A 19,722-nucleotide genomic window follows, 5' to 3' on the forward strand; every position below is an offset into this window, starting at 1 on the left:
TTTTATTTAAGGATAAAATAAAAGCCATCAATATAAAACATAGAGCAAAATGTTTTGATGACGTTCGGGTTGAGAGGCAGCGAGAAGCTCTTCTACACTCTTGATGGAACTCATCATACTATACGTCATATTCCCCTTGTAAGGCCAAATAATCCACCCGTGATTTCAAAGATATTTCCATTAGCCATGGGATGTCATGGGATACATGCAAATTCACATCATAGTCAAATGAAAAGGGGAGCATGGTCTTGAAGATTTCTCCAAAGAGCGACAATATATGAGAAAACTTAAAGGAAAGGGAAAAAGAAAAAACTAAAATGAGATGTACCATAGAGCCTATATGAAAGGTCTGATCACGACGCTAGAGAATTCCTATATATGCAATCAGAATCAAGCAAGAACTCATATTTAAAATTTATATGGCTATCTGTAAACAAATTATTAAAAAAATGTTTTGTTTGTAAGTATTAAATTTTTTTCATATTGTTTAACTTATATATAAATAATGCATATGTTGATTTTGGTAACTTAATCAAATGAACATATAAGATATTTAGTTCTTTATATATAGTCAAAATATTAATGACATTTCACTATATTGACTTTATTAAATTTTGGTAACCTTATTAAAATTAGTATTCAAATTATCTAAGGAAATATTTTAATGTATTTTGATATGTTTTGCCTATAAATGTGCTATTCTGCGTTCTCATGGTCGCAAGAGAAGTTGAGGAAAAGGAGAAAGTGGTCTTATAACTGTTGAGATAACATATATGGTATACCAATCTTTGGATAAGAGCTGATGGAAAGTGGTAACGTTGTAAATGCACAACCTGAATTATCAGGTATAAGTAAGAAATTTTGACTTTTTTTATATTTATTGAAACTTTTTTTGCTTATAATGTTTTGGTTTTTTTTCAGCAATTGATGTATCCAAGAGATATATGTACGAGCAGTTATGGAAATTGTGTGCTGGACCTTTGTGTGATATTCCAAAAATTGGAGAAAAAGTTTATTACTTTCCTCAAGGCCACATAGAGCTTGTGAGTTCTCTCTCTCTTCTCTCTCTCTTCTCTCTCTCTCTCTTCTCTCTCTCTCTCTCTCTCTCTCTCTCTCTCTCTCTCTCTCTCTCTCTCCTATGTTTTGTTTTTTTCTTTCATTTATAAAATATTTTGATGGCTTTTTCAGATTGAGGCATATACAAGAGAAGAGTTGAATAAAATACAACCAATTTTTGATCTTCCTTCTAAGCTTCAATGTCGTGTTATTGCTATTCAGCTTAAGGTATATCCCTATGATGTTTTAGGGAATACATATGAAATACATTATCTTATTTTGTATATATGAATCTATTATAAAAAGAACTAATTAGTTAATTGTTTGATGTTTGATTTTAGGTGGAAAAAAATAGTGATGAGACTTATGCTGAAATTACTTTGATGCCAGATACGGTGCGTGGAAAAATTAAGAATTTTTTTTTTTTTTTTTTTCCAATGAATTGTAATTTTTCTTCAATTATATCTCATTGATTTTCTGAAATGTTTTTAATGTTTAGCAAGTTGTAATCCCTACTCAGAATGATAATCATTATAGGCCATTGGTTAATTCCTTTACAAAGGTTTTAACGGCCTCAGATACAAGCGTCCATGGTGGATTCTCTGTTCCCAGAAAACTTGCCATTGAATGTCTCCCTCCGCTGGTATTTATGTTTAGTATTTTTTATTATTATTCAATGAATTCGAATTTTAACCTGTTATTAGACATTTACATATCAAATTTTGCTTTAGGATATGTCTCAGCCTCTACCGGCACAAGAACTTCTTACTATAGATCTCCATGGGAATCAATGGAGATTCAAACACAGCTACAGAGGTAATAAATCCCTTTATTCTTATAAACATATGAATATTATGATAAGTAACTAATATTCTTCTTCCATGCAGGTACACCGCGAAGACATTTGTTAACATCAGGTTGGAATGCATTCACAACATCAAAAAAATTGGTTGCAGGAGATGTTATTGTATTCCTTAGGTATAATATTGTTTATTTTTACATATCTTTTGGTTCTTGTGTTTTGGACTTTAAACTATTTACTTGTGGTTCCAGGGGAGAGACTGGAGAGTTACGAGTTGGTATCAGACGAGCGGGACATCAACAAAAGAACATACATTCATCACTAATATCAATAGATAGTATGAGACATGGAGTAATTGCTTCCGCAGTGCATGCTTTTAATAACCAATGTATGTTCATTGTGGTTTACAAGCCAAGGTAATTCAAAGAACCATGAACTCACATTTATGATGCTATTGAATTATCAAAAGATTAGTTTCATCAACATGTAGGTTTATATTTTGTGTATTGATATGTATCAGGTCAAGTCAATTTATTGTCAGTTACAACAAATTCGTAGACGCTGTGAACAATAAGTTCAATGTCGGTTCAAGATTTACAATGCGGTTTGAGGGTGAAGATTTCTCTGAAAGAAGGTAACATTATATCAACATTTTTTTCTTTTTAAATATATCTCTAATGTCTAATGTTATCTATTATAACACATTTTGTTTTATTAATTAAGATATTCTGGGACAATTATTGGAGTTAATAATTTCTCCTCTCATTGGATGGAATCAGAATGGCGAAGCTTAGAAGTAAAATTTCTCTTCACACTTTATAACATTATTTTAAGGGTACATTTTTAAGTGCAATAAATAACATATCATTAATTAACTCTAATTTTGCAGGTGAAGTGGGATGAATTTGCATCATTTCCAAGACCTGATAAAGTTTCACCATGGGATATCGAACATTTAACGCCTTCGTTAAATGTTCTCCGGCCATCTTTGCTCAAAAACAAGCGTTCCCGAGAAGTTAATGAAATCGGTATAAAAAAGAGACTCTTATAATATTATATTTAAGGAATTAATCTTCAATTAAATGAACTAAAGATTCCTGCGATTACCTCTTCATTATACATATTATAGGTTCAACATCATCACATCTCTTGCATCCTATATTGACACAAGGTCAAGAAATTGGAGAACCAAGCATGACCTCCCCGATGAATGTTTTTCTTAGTTATTGCGATGAAATTGAAGATGATGAGACTCCTTCTAGGATGCTAATGAGCTATCATGTCCCAACAATGCCCAAGCTAAATTACAATAACGATCAAATGGTTACACCAATAGAAGAAAATATAACAACCAATGCAAACGCTAGTTTTAGACTGTTTGGAGTCTCTCTTGCCACTTCTTCAGTGATTAAAGATCCCATTGAACCGATGGAATCATATCCAAAATCTGAGATTTCTAAACTCTGTCAAGAGAAAAAGCTTGGTCTAGGCCAAACTATAACATCTCCAAGAGAGATCCAAAGCAAGCAGTTCAGTTCTACTAGGAGTTGTACCAAAGTAAGTATAAGATCAATATATTCTTACTCTTTAGATATGGATCTTTTTCTCATTGTACCCAACTCACGTAATCTTGATATGAAACAGGTTCAAATGCAAGGTGTACCAGTAGGAAGAGCTCTCGATTTAAATGTTCTTAATGGATATGATCACCTAATAATAGAATTGGAGAAACTCTTTGATCTCAACGGCCAGTTGCAAACCCGCAACCAATGGAAAATAGCTTTCAAAGACAATGAAGGAAATGAGAAGCTTGTTGGAGACAATCCATGGCCGTAAGTTTCCTTTCTCTTTCTATTCATCGAAGATTAGTTAAAATCTTGAGAGATTATATTTCATTTTGGATGTTGTGTGCATGTAGTGAATTTTGCAGCATGGTGAAGAAGATATTCATATATCCAAAATAGAAGGTCAAAAACTTAAAGTCCGGGAATAGTCTCTCAAATTGAATCAATAATCAAAACAAATATAATTAAAAAGGGGTATAAAAAGTAACCGATGTCTTGTTCTCTTTTTTTTTTTCGTTTAGTTGTTGTTGCATGCGTTTGTATTTTGTATTTTTATTTCCATCGTCCATAAAGAAAATAAAATCCCCTTATTTTCGTCACTTATCACTGCTACATTGTAAAGATTTGAGTGTAGTGTTTATTTTACAGAATTTTGAAAAGAAAATTGTGTAACGCAAAGTATATATAGTCATTTGATAAATTAGAGATTTTACTCTACCTATTATAGTATTTGCAAAACCAGGATTTTGGAGACAAACCAAAATACCGTAAAATAGTTCTATAAATTTATCACTAGATTTATTATTATTATTATTATTATTATTATTATTATTATTATTACTAGGACTTAGACCCCCCGCGATATCGCGGGGGAAATGATTTCAAAAATATTTAAATAAAAAAATATTAAACAAAAAATTATAATGTATTTAGATAACTTAAAAAAAAAATCATTTTAATAATAAATCAAGATATATTTTGCGAAAAATTATAATAAAGATTAAAGAGACGTAACCTTCAGAAACTGTTATTAGATTTATATTATTATTAAAAAATATTATGGTGAAAAGATGTGATCATAAACAAATATATTAATCAAAAAGTTTAATTAATCATTATAATGAGTAGACGTACTTTTTCAAGTTTTTAAACACTTCTCAACATAATTATATAAATACATTCAACAAAACATTATGATAAAAATACACAATGCTTTAAATTGTGTTGTAAAAGAGAGATAATCCTCGGAAAAAAATAACTAATAACCAAAATAATAGTTATTTAGGAAAAACTAAATAATAATATAGATAACAAAGTATATATATATATATATATATATATATATATATATGAATGCTAGATAGCGAAAAAATGCCAACAACCGTAAAATGAAAAGGTTTATTTGATTAACCGTTGCAATCTTTGAACATATGCAACTTTCTAAACACAAACCATAAATTATATTATATAGTTAAAAATTGAACAGATGCAACTTAAAAAAAAAAACATAACCATAAATTATATTTTATAGTTATTAAAAATAAACTGTTGTAACTTTAGAACAAATCAAAACGAGAAAAATGTCGTTAAAATCCCCAATTTATTCAAAACGTTTATTTAAATCCTCAATTCATGACGAAACGAAATAAATATCAAACTTATGTTGACTTTCCAAATAAATATCAAATTTATGTTGATTTTCCAAATAAATATCAAACATCCGTTGACTTGGCCATATTAGGTACGCCGTCAAGTGGGTTAATAGATCTCGTTAACGGAGTTAATTTTCTGTTAACATACATGTTAATTGATAACGACATCGTTTCATATAACAACAAAACAAAACAACGTCGTTTTGTCGTAACGATTGAATTAGATCTGTAAAGTCAATCTTAGATCTCTAAATCGAGCAAAATTCCTAACCCTAAATTTTCATATGATTTGAAACTCATGATTTTATTGAGCAGTTACGACAAAACAACGTCGTTTATGTTTATAAGGAATACTGTCATTTTCAATTAGTGGGCCTGTTAACAGATAATTAATTCTGTTAACATGGTCTGTTAACCCACTTAACGTCATGTCTAATATGGCCAAGTCAATGAAAGTTTGGTGTTTATTTGGAAAGTCAACATAAGTTTAATATTTATTTGGAAAGTCAACATAAGTTTGATATTTATTTCGTTTCGTCGTGAGTTGAAGATTTAAATTAACGTTTTGAATAAGTTGGGGATTTTAATGACATTTTTCCCAAATCAAAACTATAAAATTTATAATTTATAGTTAAAAATTGAACAGATGCAACTTTTCACAATTGTAAAATGAAAAAGTTTATTTGACGAACCGTTTCAACCACGGAACAAATGCAACTTTCTAAATAAAAAAACCATAAAATTTATAATTTATAGTTAAAAATTAAATAGATGCAACTTTAAGAAAACACAACCATAAATTATATTTTATAATTATTAAAAAAAACTTAACGAAAAGGTTGCGACGATAAGACACAATAGTTCAAATATTTTATATTTAAAAACTAAACAGATGCAACTTTAAGAAAACACAAGTTCACAACCACAAATTATATTTTATATCTATTTAAAAAAAATAACGAAAGATTGCGACAAAAAGACATATATGTTCAGATTTTTTATAGTTAAAAATTGAACAGATTCAAATTTTTAAAAAAGCAATAATATTTTATAGTTTAAATAAAAAACTTAACGAAAGGTTGCGACGAAAATATACAACCGTTCAAATTTGCAAAAGGTATTTATTGAGATTGCTATTATATATTTAAACGAAAGGTTGCAATAAAAAGACACAACCGTTCAGATGTGCAAATGGTATTTATTGGAAACGACATAACCGTAAAAAAATAACCGATTAAAGCGAAAATTGCGACAAAAAGACGCAACCAAAATAACCGTAAAAAAAATAACCGATTTAAACGAAAGGTTGCGATAAAAAGACACAACCGTTCAGATGTACAAATGGTATTTATTAGATTGCTATTATTATTATTATTATTATTATTATTATTATTATTATTATTATTATTATTATTATTATTATTATTATTATTATTATTATTATTATTATTATTATTATTATTATTATTATTATTATTATTATTATTATTATTATTATTATTATTATTATTATTATTATTATTATTATTATTATTATTATTATTATTATTATTATTATTATTATTATTATTATTATTATTATTATTATTATTATTATTATTATTATTATTATCATAAAAATGTATTATAGAAAAAATTGTAAATTTAAATGTTAATTATTTACTAATGCGACCTTTCTTACAAGAGTTCGATTTCAGTTACTCGAGTTTCCTTACGTTTTATGGTTTAATCGGATACGAGTCAAGAACATAAAAAGACATTTGTATATGAAATAAAATATAATCAAGTAAATTTGGAAAATGAAAAGTATAAAAAGCACTTGATGTCAGTCATCACTTTAACAATTCGATTCTCATCAACAAATCCCAATAACACTAGACCTTGTTCAACAACACTTACAATGATTCAACAACCAACATACATATATATAAAATCTATGTATCTAGATATTATTCCCAAAATATACAAGTAACATAAATTCAAACACATTACCCAAAAAAGCAAAACAAGATAAAAATAAACAACATTAAGATTCTACTGAAAATGGCAATGCTGTTGATTCTGCACCTTCTTACCTCTTTTAGGTAAAGATATAAGAACAACACTATGAACGTACAACTTTGTTCTGCTTCACACATTCCGGTGACTTTAGGTCCTGACACTTCCATGATGGTCCTTCTATGACCTGACCCACACCAACATTAGAACCTTCCGGCTGAACCAGCGGCTTACTTACGCTTACATTGTTTTCCGCTAATGTGATACCGTTTTCTTGATCTTTAGAGGCACACATGCTCAAAGGTAACTTCTTTAACTTCACTCTTCCTCTTCTTTTCCCCAATGAGCTACTTTCTTCCCCTGTTTTCTCCTTCAGTGCGTTATCGCATAAGAGCAGCTTCCCGTTTACTCTGGTTCTGTCTACTTCCTCGTCATTCGAGCTGTCTGAATCTACAACACCAGCAACATCATTCCCATCGTACATAGTACTGGTTACGGTCTTTTGCTTCTTGTTTCTGTGACCAGAACAATCCGTCAAGACTCTAGGAGAATTGTTTATAGCTCGACTCAACCTACGCGCTAAATCCTCATCCGCAACTCCTCCTTTCGAATACAAAAGCTGAACCGGGACATGTTTCTTCTGCTTGTTCTTCCTTAGAGACCTCTCTTTACAAGCAACCGCCTCAACGGGAAAAGAAGCAAACAATTCCAACGCACTTTTCGCTGCCGCCACTGCTTTTGAAGCAATGATGGCCTTCTCATTAGCAGTAGCTCTCGCCGCCTTTGCAACCTTAACCGCTAAAGCAGCGGTTGCCTTTGACGCCTGAGCTAGCTCTTCCGGAGACCGAGTCTGGTCATTAAGTTGAGAAGTCAATAGATGGCCTAGATGAGTCTGCACATCTGTTGAGGCAGAGGAACCATTTGAAGTTGTAATAGAAGAAGAAGAAGCGAAAGGAGGGCTCGGCGATTCATTGCCGATTTTCGAGTTCTGTTTCTTGAATCCGGCGAGTAAACGCTTCCGTGGAGGTAGAAGCGAATCGGATTCAAGCTGATTCACATCGCTCGCATTTGTCGCCATTTGATGCCAAATCTCTTCCGATCAGCTAAAACCCAAAATCGATGAACAATATCTCTAATTAAAATCCTAAATCAAGATCAGAATTCAAAACATTGATGAAACTATCAGCTCGATCAAAATCTTGTAATGATGAATCAATTCGAATTGGTATAATTCACATTATAAAAATCTGTAACAATCAATACTTAAATCAAATCGCAAAAACAATGACCAAATCCTCAAAAAATTAACAGATCAAAATATTTAATCCTTAACCAAATCATCAACACTTGATCAAAACAAATTCTGATAAAAATCCAGAAAAAAAATTCACATCAAAAAGCAGAATTTGTCAATTATAAGGTTCTTGATCAAAGATAATTGCTCAACATTTCAGAGTATAAGAATCAAGCTAGAGAGTTCCAAATGAAGTACCTGAAATTACAAGATGAATTCACGAGGCTGCTTTGAAGTTACCTTATGATCTCTGTTCATGGAACAAACAGAGATGAGAGATACAAACACACACAGAGGTTAAAGAGATGAGAGATGGAGAAATTAGGGTTTTGAGAAATGGGGAAAAGATAGATAGAGAGGAGATTTGTTTTGTTTTGTTGCAATCTCTCTGATCCATTTTTTCGGTTTTATATGTAAACCCTACGAAATCAATTTTAATTATCTCTTAATTTGTTCTTTTGACGTCTACGTTTCTTTTACATTTACCTACCTCTTCCATGAAAAAGTGAACCAGACAATTTTTTTTTTTTTTCCACTTTATTACCATTCCGTCAAACTGTAATAACGGCCGTCACTAACGAGCTACTTAATAGCAGTATTACAGACGTAGACTTTCTATTTGTTGAAATTGTTAAAAAATTAATTCGCCGTTACTTATTTTACTGTTTAATGAAAGTAGATGATAAAAAAAAAAAAAAAAAAAACAAATTTATACATGAAGTGGAGGTCTATTGGTTTAGTGACATTAATAAAAAGAAGCCTAGATTTGTGGCCTACTAGCGACCATGTCCAGTGATCATCGGGTTTCCCTTGTGAGAGCCAAGCTTATTGTCTTTTGTCAGTTGGTGATTCAATTTGAAACCATGCCCCTATATTTACCAAGACCTCTAAGCTCCAGTCATCACTTCCTAAACAACGATGGAACCATGATTCATGGCAACAACGATAAAACCATGATTTGTTTCTCGTTCTATCTCTTCTCTTCTTCTTTTTTTTTTTTATTAATTTTTTTCGTAAGATTAGGTTGTTGTGGAATTTTTCTTTTTTGGAATTTCCTGTTATTGGAAAGTTGCCGAATCGAAAAACTTTTCCTTTCTATTCGAATAATGTAGAAGTACATCCGACCATAAACGTTATGGTTGATGTTTATACATTGTGAATCCTCGTTACGCTATTCATTCCGTGAACTAGACTAACTAAAATTTCTCATGTTGATGTTTAGGATGTGTTCGGTCTTACTTTTGGTCTGTTTAGTAAATGACAAACCAGAATCTTACCAATTGAATATTGGTCCAGAAATTAAGTATTTAGCTTAAAACATGTTAGATTCTTATGGGACATAAAAAAAAAAAGCATAAATCTGGATAACATGTTTAGCACTTTCCTTTTTCTAAGAAACATTATTTGCATGGATTTGCATTATTACCATTTTCAGAATTTATGTATAAAAGTAATGTTAAACTCATTTGCATCAATTATAACTTAAGCAAACATTAAATAAGCGACACAAATGAACTTCGTTTTTTTGTAGAGTTGTGTATTCATACCTCGTTATATTTTGGTGATTCTTGTTGAAAGTGGTTATCACTTAGATGTGTTAGTTATGGACTTAATATTGCTGAATAAAATTAATATGAATAGAGGAATGTAGAAATTGAATGGAATAAGATTAAGAAAAAAGTAAATAAGATAAATAAATAGTGTAAACATCTGTATTTCACTACTTTAATTTTTTTTTTTTTGTCATCTGATATGATTATTAAAAACAAGGAAAAATACATGTTTGGAATACAAGAGCCGGCGGAAAAACTAAACATATCTGGAGTCAAAGCCCAAAAAAGGTGGAATGTTTAAATACTTTAAATAGGTGGAATGTTCAAATTACCAAAAAAAAAAAAAAATAGGTGGAATGTTCATAAAAAAAAATTCTACTAATTTTTTTTATTCCATTCGGAGGATATTGTTTCCTCTCATATTGATGGTAACCAGTCAAAATTAGGTGAGGCCAGTCAAAATTAATCATTCCACGCAATTTTGTTCCTTCGAAGCATTTCCGATTAGACCCTCTATCTCTTATGATTTCTGTTATCTTCAATTCAATCTTGATATACGAATTGACAGGACTGTTCTGAGCCAAGCTAAATGAAACATTCATAATATTGTACCTTAATATTATGAATGAAATGTTGAATTGCCGACAAAAAAAAAATAAATAAATAAATAAATAAATGAAACACTGGACTAGGACCCCAATAATTTTTAGGCCCATCATTTAAAATTTTGATATACAAATAGACTTCGGAGTGTGTTTTTTTTTTTCCTTTCAAACTATAGCCCCCAATTTATGAAAGTTTTAAACTTGCTTTCATTTTACAAATTTGCTTTCATTTTGTATAATTCCCTATAGGTTTGAGATGTCGTTGAGTGACACTTCATGTTCAAACATATTACATAGGGCCAAAACCTTGTTTACCCTTTAAAGTATTGCTTGAGCATCATAACCCATAGGCATATTGAATGTTTGTAAAGAAAAGTATTGTAGTGCTGAAATCTAGACCTTGTTATATTTGTTTAATTTGAGTACCATCGTCTCTTATGGTTTGTAACCGGTTACATTTTATGGACGATGGAAATAAAAATACACAATACAAACACATGCAACAACAAATAAGCGAAAAAAAAAGAGAGCAAGACATCGGTTAAAAGCATATTGATTGTTGGTACAAAATCCACAGAAGACAATTTGAGTACCATCGTCTCTTATGGTTTTATTTATATAGCTAAGTAAAGTCTGCAAACAATCATGTATGCGTACATATATATGTGTTGGAAGAAAAACTATTCTTAAAACATAATGATAATGGCCAAAATAGTTGATGATAAGAAAATAATCACAATGGTGGTCTGTCTGATTCATCAATGCAAAGACAAACAATTCAAACCCACCCCTAAACAGTGACAACTACACAAATGTTTAAATTTGTTATCAGAGTAAAATCTCCATTAAAATTTAGAAACTCTTTTTAGTATTAGTAAAATAGTAATTATGTAGCAATCAGAAGAATCTAGCTTCCTTGTACTGTAAGAAAACATTTACAGTTACCATGAAAACTCCCTTCTTCAAGAAAACAACCCATAAAAAGCCCTATTTACAGAAACACACCAAAAGCCATTCATATTCACCAAACCAAAACCAATCAGATCTGTTTCAACATTTTAAGTTCTTAGCATATTTGTCTTCTTAGATCCTTAACAAGCTCCTCAACAAGATCTGCCATGATCATACCTTCAACTTCTTTCCCCAACACATTAACTTCTTCACTAATCAAACCACTCCATGGAAACCTATCCATGTCCCAACCAATGATCCCATCCAATGAACAGAAAGGTTTCTCTGGCTGAGAATATAAATACTCTGACATGATCCTCCATGTTGATTCCAACAGATATTTACCTCGTATAGTCGTTGATTCAGACACCGATGAACTCAAAAGTTTGTTCTTGAAACCTGACTTTGTCAATGGTCCAAGCACCACTGTAAGTACTTCATTCAGAAGATCAAACAGTATGTTGTGGTTTTCTTCACTTATAGTATTATTCTCTCCGGTATCTTCGTCTTCTTGATTCTGATTGCTTCTTTTCTTGAGATTCTCTTTTGCTTCTTCAAGAACAGACCTTTTTATAGGCTTTGCTAATGGATCCCATCTAGACAATGATATATCTGATGTCCCTTCATACAAACCAGAAACCACAAGAAGATCTCTCACAAATACTTTGTCTGGATTTCCTAAATCAACTATGGTCTCAATCTCTTGAGTTGGTTCTTCTTCCACAGGCGTTCTCACTTGTACATCGGACTCAAGCTCATTTATCTGTCTTCTTAGTTCTGAATCAGCAAAAACAGAGAATGAGAAAAAATTCAAGAATGTGTGAAACATTTCAAGAAAAAATGAGAAATGTTTTCTTACCACTTAGATTAGAACTGATGTCTCTGAAGACTTGAGGCATACCATTCTCATCCGATACAGTCACATCGGGTGTCGAAACCTGGCTGAGATAATCGACATTCCTCCAGAACTCTTCTGGTGTACTGCTGCAGACTGATGCAGGGCTTGGAGGCACTTCTGTTGAATTCTCCTAAGAAAGACAGAATTTTTCTTAACTTAGATTATAAGGATCAAGAAATCGGTCATATATAGAAGAGAGAGTTAAGAAGTTCTTACATTTCGATCGTAAAAGTTGTTAAACTTCGATCCCGTCACGAAATCTTTGATTGATTCATCCTCGAAACTGTTTGACTCGATCATTGAACGTATCTTCTTACCAAAGATTCTTCCTCTAAGAGTTGATCTAAAGCTGGAAACTTTCTTCCTAAGATTGAATCTTTCTTTCCTCCGGATAGGATCCACAACAACTGGTTCTGTTTCTTCTCGCTCTGTTATCGTAGCCTCGTGCTTTCTCATGATCTGCGCGCCAGTCAAAACATGCCGGTCCTCTAACAGAAGCTTACCAAATGATGTTCCTGAGACAGGAGCAGATAATGATCTTTTGAGATTTCTTGGTGATAAAGAATCTTTCTTAGAAACATCTCCATTTATTCTCGAGTCTTCTTGATTAATTTCCTCAGCTTGTTTCGCTGCATCCGACACAGTAGGTCGCAAACGGCTACTACATTTGACCACAGAATCATCTGAAGGAGTCATCTCTTTTCTCAAAACATTCTTCAATCTGTCTGCCAAAAGTTTTCTAGTATCTCTACTTATAAACTCAGTAGGAGAGTCTGGTGCATTGCACTGAACCTCACTCACTGCATATGATCTCATCGATTCAGACCTCGGAGAAGGTCTTTCGCTGAAAGGAGTCTCGATACCGCTTCCTCTCACTGATGAACTTCTCTTGAGAGCTGCTTTTCCTTGAAGCTCACCTTTTAATCTCTCTTTAACTTCCTCAAGAAACTCTTCTATGCTACTTCCTCTGCTTCCTTCCATGGTCGTCCCTGAAGAAGTAGTCAACGAATCTTCGTAATCATACGCTCTCTGAAGACCAGGTCTCAGAACCACAATCCTAGTTGGAGCAGTCCTATCAGATTTCAAGATAAAATCCCTACCAAAGCTCCTAGTTCTCGTGAAAAGCCTCTCTTTCTCATCCCGAGCCACCACGCGGCCCGAATCAACGATTCTTGAACAATCTTGAAACCTTTTATCAGCTTGCCAGGCTTCAAACTCTCTTCTAAATCTTTGTAGCTCCTCTTCTTGAGGATGTTCTCTACGGATTGGTGTCTCCATTACATCCAATGCGGTCACCGATGAAGATAACCTTCCTTTTCTACTTTTTCTTCTTCCTCCTTTCTCATCATCAAATCGATTCACTTTACTCTGACGAGGATAGATCCAAGCCGATGACTTAGCAGACTCCAAAGGAAGTGCATCCATTCCCATCAACTTAGCTACAAGACTCGGAGTGTTCTGTTTATCGTTGGACCGTTTCGAAAGCTCCTCGATGATCTTCTTCTTCATTGACTCCTCAATTGGGTAACAACTTCTCTCGTACCATTCCTCTTCCTCAAATCCATTACTCTGCTTTTGTTAAAAGTCATTTATCAGTTTTTTTTTTTTTTTTTCAGTTTCAGATATAAAAACAAAAGTTTGTTCGTTATTAGTTACCGGTTTATCTTTCTCGTTATGGTATGTATGAAAGTTATCGACTTGAAGCTCGAAACTATTTCTTGGAGCTTCCAGATCTGAAGACAACAAAAATAATTGATTGATTAATGTTCAAAACCCAGAAAAAAGATTTGATTTTTCTTCAGTAAATATATTATTCAATTCAGTGAAATTGTTCACCTTCGTCGCGGCTTTTGTGATGAGAGAAAACTTTCCGGGAGAAACTGTTGTTGTGGAAATCGAAGAGATGCAATAATCCTCCCATTTCTCCGGCGACTGGAGATCTCCGGTGAAGTAAAATTAAAGAGAGAGAGAAAACTGAATACTTCAAACAGAGATCTGATGAATCATCAGAGAATCCGACAAGAGAGAGTGAAGTTCGGAAAGTTTATTAAGACAGACAAAACAGAACAGAACAGAACAGAGTAAGAGAGACAGATTCTGAAACAGAACAAGAACAGGTTTTACGCAAAGAATCGATCGAGATAGGAAATACTATCATAAATGAATTGTCTTCTCGTGAATCAATGAAGCATCGAAAATGGAGATTGAGAAAGGATGAGAGAAGAAGAAGAAGAAGTATTGTGGAGAGAAGAACAGAGGAAAGTCGTTTTCAGACAGAGAGAGAAGACTAATGGTGATTAGTAGTAGGAAACTGACGAAACAGCGAGACGAAACACATCTCATCCAGAGTACGGAACTCCGGTCGCTTTCTCACTTTTGAAGAGAGAGAGAGAGAGAGAGAGAGAGAGAGAGAGAGAGAGAGAGAGAGAGAGTGATAAAACGGAATTTTGGAGAAGAGAGAAGAAACGTGGAGATTCAAAGATAAACAGAGTATTCTTCTCCGGTTACGTACGTGGTTCCTGTGAGCCGCTCCAAATTTTTAGTAATTGTTTTTGATTATTATGTTCCAAAACTAATAATTGTTGTTTTTAATTATTGGTTGAGTTTTTCCTGTTAACCGTTATCATTAATCTCATTATTTTGAAAAAAAGAAACAACTTATCATTATTGTCTTTTTTTTTTTGACAATCTATCATTATTGTCAATAAGTAACAAAGAAAATGATCATCAAGAATTATTGAGATTAATTTTTTGTTTTTTTTTGTTTGTTGTATAAAGAGTATTTGAGTATAAATTAGTTTGGCAGGACCTTTTCTCATGTATATATCATGAATAAAAGTGTACATGGAAGGTTGTTTAAAAAAGTATCTAATTTGAGTAAACTTAGAAAATCGAAAATTCGTCAGAGAGGTTGAAAGATTCCTTTATTTATACCTATTTTTTTGTTGAGGGGAAAAGAACAAAAATTAGTAATAAAGTGAGAAATATGAAATAAACAAATGAGAGAATAATGAATGAGAATTCTCATTCTCTTTTGTAAGTTGGAACGTGAACAGAAGGGTAGTTGGATTGTGAAATCAGTCTCTTCGGTACTAACTTTCAATTAATAATTTAACAAATTTAAGGCAATAAAGATTAAGGAAAAGGTTGACCATACAAAAAAAAGATTATGGAAAATGATACCTATAGGTTATAGATAACTTGAACAACGGGAAACCATGTAAACGAAACAGCTCATGGTTGGAGACATCGGACCGTCATTTTTCTTATGATCATGAAAATAATAGTACTTCTTTTATTTGATTATTATTCATAATAACTCAGTTTTTGCAGAAGAAAAAAAAGCCTTCAATTTAAAATTAAACTGATTTAAATGCGTTAGAAGAAAATGTGGATGTGAAAATTTGTGAAAACGGTCGAGAAAAATGATAAAATTACGGTTGTGAGAGTTATTGAACGATTTACATGATCCGTAATTCCGTATAGCGGTTGAAAACATATGTATTTCATAAAATTTCTAATAATTTGAATGATGGTTAGTTATAAAATTATCGAATTAAATACAATATTTATTTTATAAAATAGAAACCAAAATATATATTATGAAGAGTCAAAATTATATATCTAACTAAATAATAGTATAAATAATTAAAATTTTATTCTAAATAAGCTTGAAACATTTGTTTATGTATGATATAGCTTCTATTATTACATGTATCAAGTATACAAAATTTTGACATCATAATAATTTATAAAAATAAAAAATTTCTGTTTCGGAAAGTATATTTTGATATCTTTTTGTTAATCTTTAAAAAAAATTGTAAACGACATATTTTTGCATTTGTCTACCACGGCTTATTAACACACAAATGCTTGAAAGACTGAGTCTAAAATCAAAAGCCATTTAAAATGTTATCAAACGCTAAAACGGTATGGAGCGGTTTTTATTACTCTCGTGTCACACATGTACAATATAGCGTTTAGAAATGGTTGCGGGTTTGCAAACGGTTGGAAAGAACCAATCATCCCTAGAATATATTCATCAACTTAACTTATTCATTTTAATAACTAACAAAATTGCATCCTCATGGCTGCGAGAGAATTGAACATAGAGAAAAGGACATGTTGTGGTTCTTAGTTACACGTCATACATATGTAACGGTGATTTGTTTTTTCCCAACAAATGGATACACAAAAAAGTTCTAACATGTTTTGTAACACAGGAATCCTAAAACTTTAGGTCCGAAATCTATACACATTAGGGACCATAACATTTAACTTTCTTCTCCAAAATAGTAATTCGAATCCCAAATTATATTTTTGTTAAAAAATTGTTTGATTAGTTGCGAGACCATCCTAAACTTATCCAAGTTTAATTTAATCAATCAAATCATGTTCTTAAAAATGGATAATTTTTTAATTGTTAATGTAGAACTAGCATTTTAACAACACTAAAAATTTATACTAACTTTTATCGCTTAGAATATCATTTAGTAAAGAAATTACCAAATAGTTAATAGGAATTAAAACTAAACACCCTATAATCTATAGACGTTGCTCATACATGCAAAACACTAATCCCCCATTACTACATTTAGTTATGTATATTCCAATTCTATATATGCATGGATCGTTCGGCAAAGCAGTTGCAAAAATTTCTAACTATTAAAAAGTTATTGTAATAATCTAGTGGCTCTTACGATTAATTAATAAACCATCTACGTACCCAGTCAATAACCCTCAAATTAGTGTCTTTATGATACATGTTATAAGATAAAAAGAATGTTAATATCACCCAACTACCTATATTTTTATATTAGTACATAAATTTATATTTATCGTCCCATTATTTTTTTATCTGTTTTTTTTTTTGTCTATAATTTATGCATGTATATTACTCTGCCGATCATTAACATATCAAAAAATTACGCCGATCATTAATAAGAAATTAAAAGACAAATACAATTTGTTTCTTTGTTTTTTAAAAGAAAACATAAAGAGCACCAAGTCAATTTCCACACAAAAAATCTAATTCACAATGTAAACACCTAACACAACATTATTATAGCTAATGAAAGCTAATACTAAATAATTAATTCACATACTACAAAGAAATGAAAAGGTGGGAATCGATAAGAATACAATACAATTATACAACTCATGGTGATGGTGATAGCATTGTGGGGGCTTTTAGTTGTAAAGTTATGACTCAAAACACGCTTTGCGATTTTTATATCTATTTATTTTTATGTATTAATGATGGATCGTCATGTGCTTCGTATCCTCCTTCGACTCTCCTCCATTATTACATCTTTTATTTGATCTCATCTTTTTTCATTTTTTTTTTAAATTTCCCACAACCTTCATTTATCAGTCCTACATCTGTATATAGTTACGAATCCTAACTGTATATTAAGTTTTGAGAAAAAAAAAAATCAACGTAGACATTATGAAACCCTAGAGCCATTAAAACTATGCCACGAGGCACGAGGCCCACGACTCCCATATATTGCATATCTAGAAAACTTCATTTGTTTTTACGTGCCTAACTACTATTGTGAAACTCATACGTTGAATGAATGAATTTATCAGATGTCAGAATTAATATGGTTAGTCCCTATACACCTAGATTTTCGGGATTAATTTTGTCTGCTGTGTTGGCAAAAAAAAAAAAAAAAAATCTCCTGTGCTAGAAAATTTATAGCGCATTGTTTGTTTTCTGATCTTTTGGAACTCATTTCTTGTTAACACAAAAAACAAGGTTGTGTTAAACTCATATTATACCACTAGATTGTTACCCGCGGTGTACCGCGGGTTAATTATTTGATTTTTTTTGTTTTTTTATAAACTGATGAATTTGTTATATATAATATTTTTTTTTGTACATTGCGAGTCACATGCGTTGTAACTAAAAATGAAAATTTTAAGTTATATTTGTTTTGTTTAGTGTTTAAAATTGTATAATTGTATTTTGATTTGTTAATCCCAGGATTTCACCCGTGATATATTATCCCGTATTAATATCAATCCAAATCCGACCCGTCCCACCATATAATCATGTCCCATAAAATTAAACATCATTTTGTTATTTCTTTTAATAACACTTTTATTTAAAAGACATATAATTCAAGTCAATTTAAAAGTTTGCTTTCAAATAGTTTCTATAATATATATATATATATATATATATATATATATATATATATATATTTTTTTTCAAATTAGTGTGTGTTTTTAGACCAACCCGGAAAAATATTTTAAAAATGTATATTAAAATACTAAATAATTGTATTTCGATTTGTTAATTTTAAGATTTCACCGTGGTATATTGTCCCGTTTTAGATAATTGTAGAAATTAAGAAAATATCTGAATGACTCAATTCTGGGTCAGAGTAAAAAAAAATACGACCTGATTAAACGCGCAAATTTGTTTTTCAAAAATGTTAATATAGATTGTACACATACTTTTTTCTTCATCAATTGAGTAATATATGTCCGTTTAAAAAAAATTTGAATCATAGCATATGCAGAAAAAAATCGATTTTTTTTATAAAGTATATATATTTTATAATAGTTCAAAATAATATAAATATAAGATCATATAAAAGTGAAATGAGAATCATATATTTATGTTTTAATTAGGTAGAGAGGTTTTAGGAAATTAGTTCAAATTTGTTATATTAGCATTAAATAATCAAATTTGATTTCTATATCTATAAAAATTGTAGAGAATATGCCATAAATAAAGAGTTTAGGTATAGTAATTAGTTGAGAAAATATATATTTTTTAGATTTTATTGATTAATTTTCGTTTTTTAATTTTGTCAAAAATAAGGAAAGATCCGATTGAAGATTTCCGGGTCAAAATTAAACAAAATTTGACCCGATTAGGAACCCCAAAAAGTGTTGCAAAAATGTATAGTAGATAGTAAGATTAAAATTAGTAAATCAGACAATTTTTTTAACGTCTCGCTAATGACGCATTTTAATGTTATGACTTATGAACATGTTTTCTGAGTTATAGCTAGGTAGCAACTTCGCGAAGAGATTTTAAAACATTCTCATATAATCAGATATTTTTACTTGAATATCCTTATTCTTTTCGAGTTAGTAAGGGGATATCAATAGAAATTTGAATGCACATGTTTGGTCTTGTCATTCTAATGTATCGATTTTTTTTTTGTTTCTTGAACAATTCATGCAGATAATGCAGTTTAATTCGAAAACATGTAGAATCGGGTGGTACGATTAGAAATGCACAAACTCTGTTATATAATACTCCATATTATTTACAACATTAAAAAGGGCACTAAACCCAAACTTGCACATCTAAAATATCATCTATATG

At 31.1% G+C, this 19,722-nt stretch overlaps 3 protein-coding genes across 5 annotated transcripts; 1 reads left to right on the plus strand and 2 right to left on the minus strand.

Annotated features, from left to right (window-relative positions):
- The first annotated feature begins 802 nt into the window (after window positions 1-802).
- LOC9320133 (auxin response factor 22) lies at window positions 803-3,937 on the plus strand. The gene is made up of 12 exons (XM_021032165.1): window positions 803-845; window positions 922-1,043; window positions 1,189-1,284; window positions 1,398-1,451; window positions 1,556-1,699; window positions 1,788-1,872; window positions 1,944-2,034; window positions 2,110-2,274; window positions 2,379-2,492; window positions 2,582-2,654; window positions 2,748-2,886; window positions 2,952-3,937. Exons 1-12 carry the CDS (start codon window positions 803-805, stop codon window positions 3,692-3,694), a joined length of 1,869 nt encoding a protein of 622 aa, XP_020887824.1. The 3' UTR covers window positions 3,695-3,937.
- A 2,961-nt stretch (window positions 3,938-6,898) lies between these two features.
- On the minus strand, window positions 6,899-8,755 carry LOC9320134. 2 transcript variants are annotated; one of them, XM_021031624.1, is made up of 2 exons: window positions 8,566-8,755; window positions 6,899-8,176 (listed from the first exon to the last, which is right to left on the minus strand). In XM_021031624.1, the coding sequence occupies exon 2, from the start codon at window positions 8,149-8,151 to the stop codon at window positions 7,180-7,182; it is 972 nt and encodes a 323-aa protein (XP_020887283.1). In that variant the 5' UTR covers window positions 8,152-8,176; window positions 8,566-8,755; the 3' UTR covers window positions 6,899-7,179. The 2 variants fall into 2 exon arrangements, with proteins under 2 accessions (XP_020887283.1, XP_020887284.1); XM_021031625.1 differs by having other exon boundaries at window positions 6,899-8,217.
- A 2,595-nt stretch (window positions 8,756-11,350) lies between these two features.
- LOC9322186 lies at window positions 11,351-14,787 on the minus strand. 2 transcript variants are annotated; one of them, XM_002886074.2, is made up of 5 exons: window positions 14,211-14,787; window positions 14,031-14,107; window positions 12,591-13,943; window positions 12,336-12,504; window positions 11,351-12,253 (listed from the first exon to the last, which is right to left on the minus strand). In XM_002886074.2, the coding sequence occupies exons 1-5, from the start codon at window positions 14,293-14,295 to the stop codon at window positions 11,592-11,594; spliced, it is 2,346 nt and encodes a 781-aa protein (XP_002886120.1). In that variant the 5' UTR covers window positions 14,296-14,787; the 3' UTR covers window positions 11,351-11,591. The 2 variants fall into 2 exon arrangements, with proteins under 2 accessions (XP_002886120.1, XP_020887279.1); XM_021031620.1 differs by having other exon boundaries at window positions 12,591-13,946.
- Window positions 14,788-19,722: the final 4,935 nt, after the last annotated feature.

This window comes from Arabidopsis lyrata (assembly GCF_000004255.2).
Source record: "Arabidopsis lyrata subsp. lyrata unplaced genomic scaffold ARALYscaffold_3, whole genome shotgun sequence".
NCBI classification, from domain to species: domain Eukaryota; kingdom Viridiplantae; phylum Streptophyta; class Magnoliopsida; order Brassicales; family Brassicaceae; genus Arabidopsis; species Arabidopsis lyrata.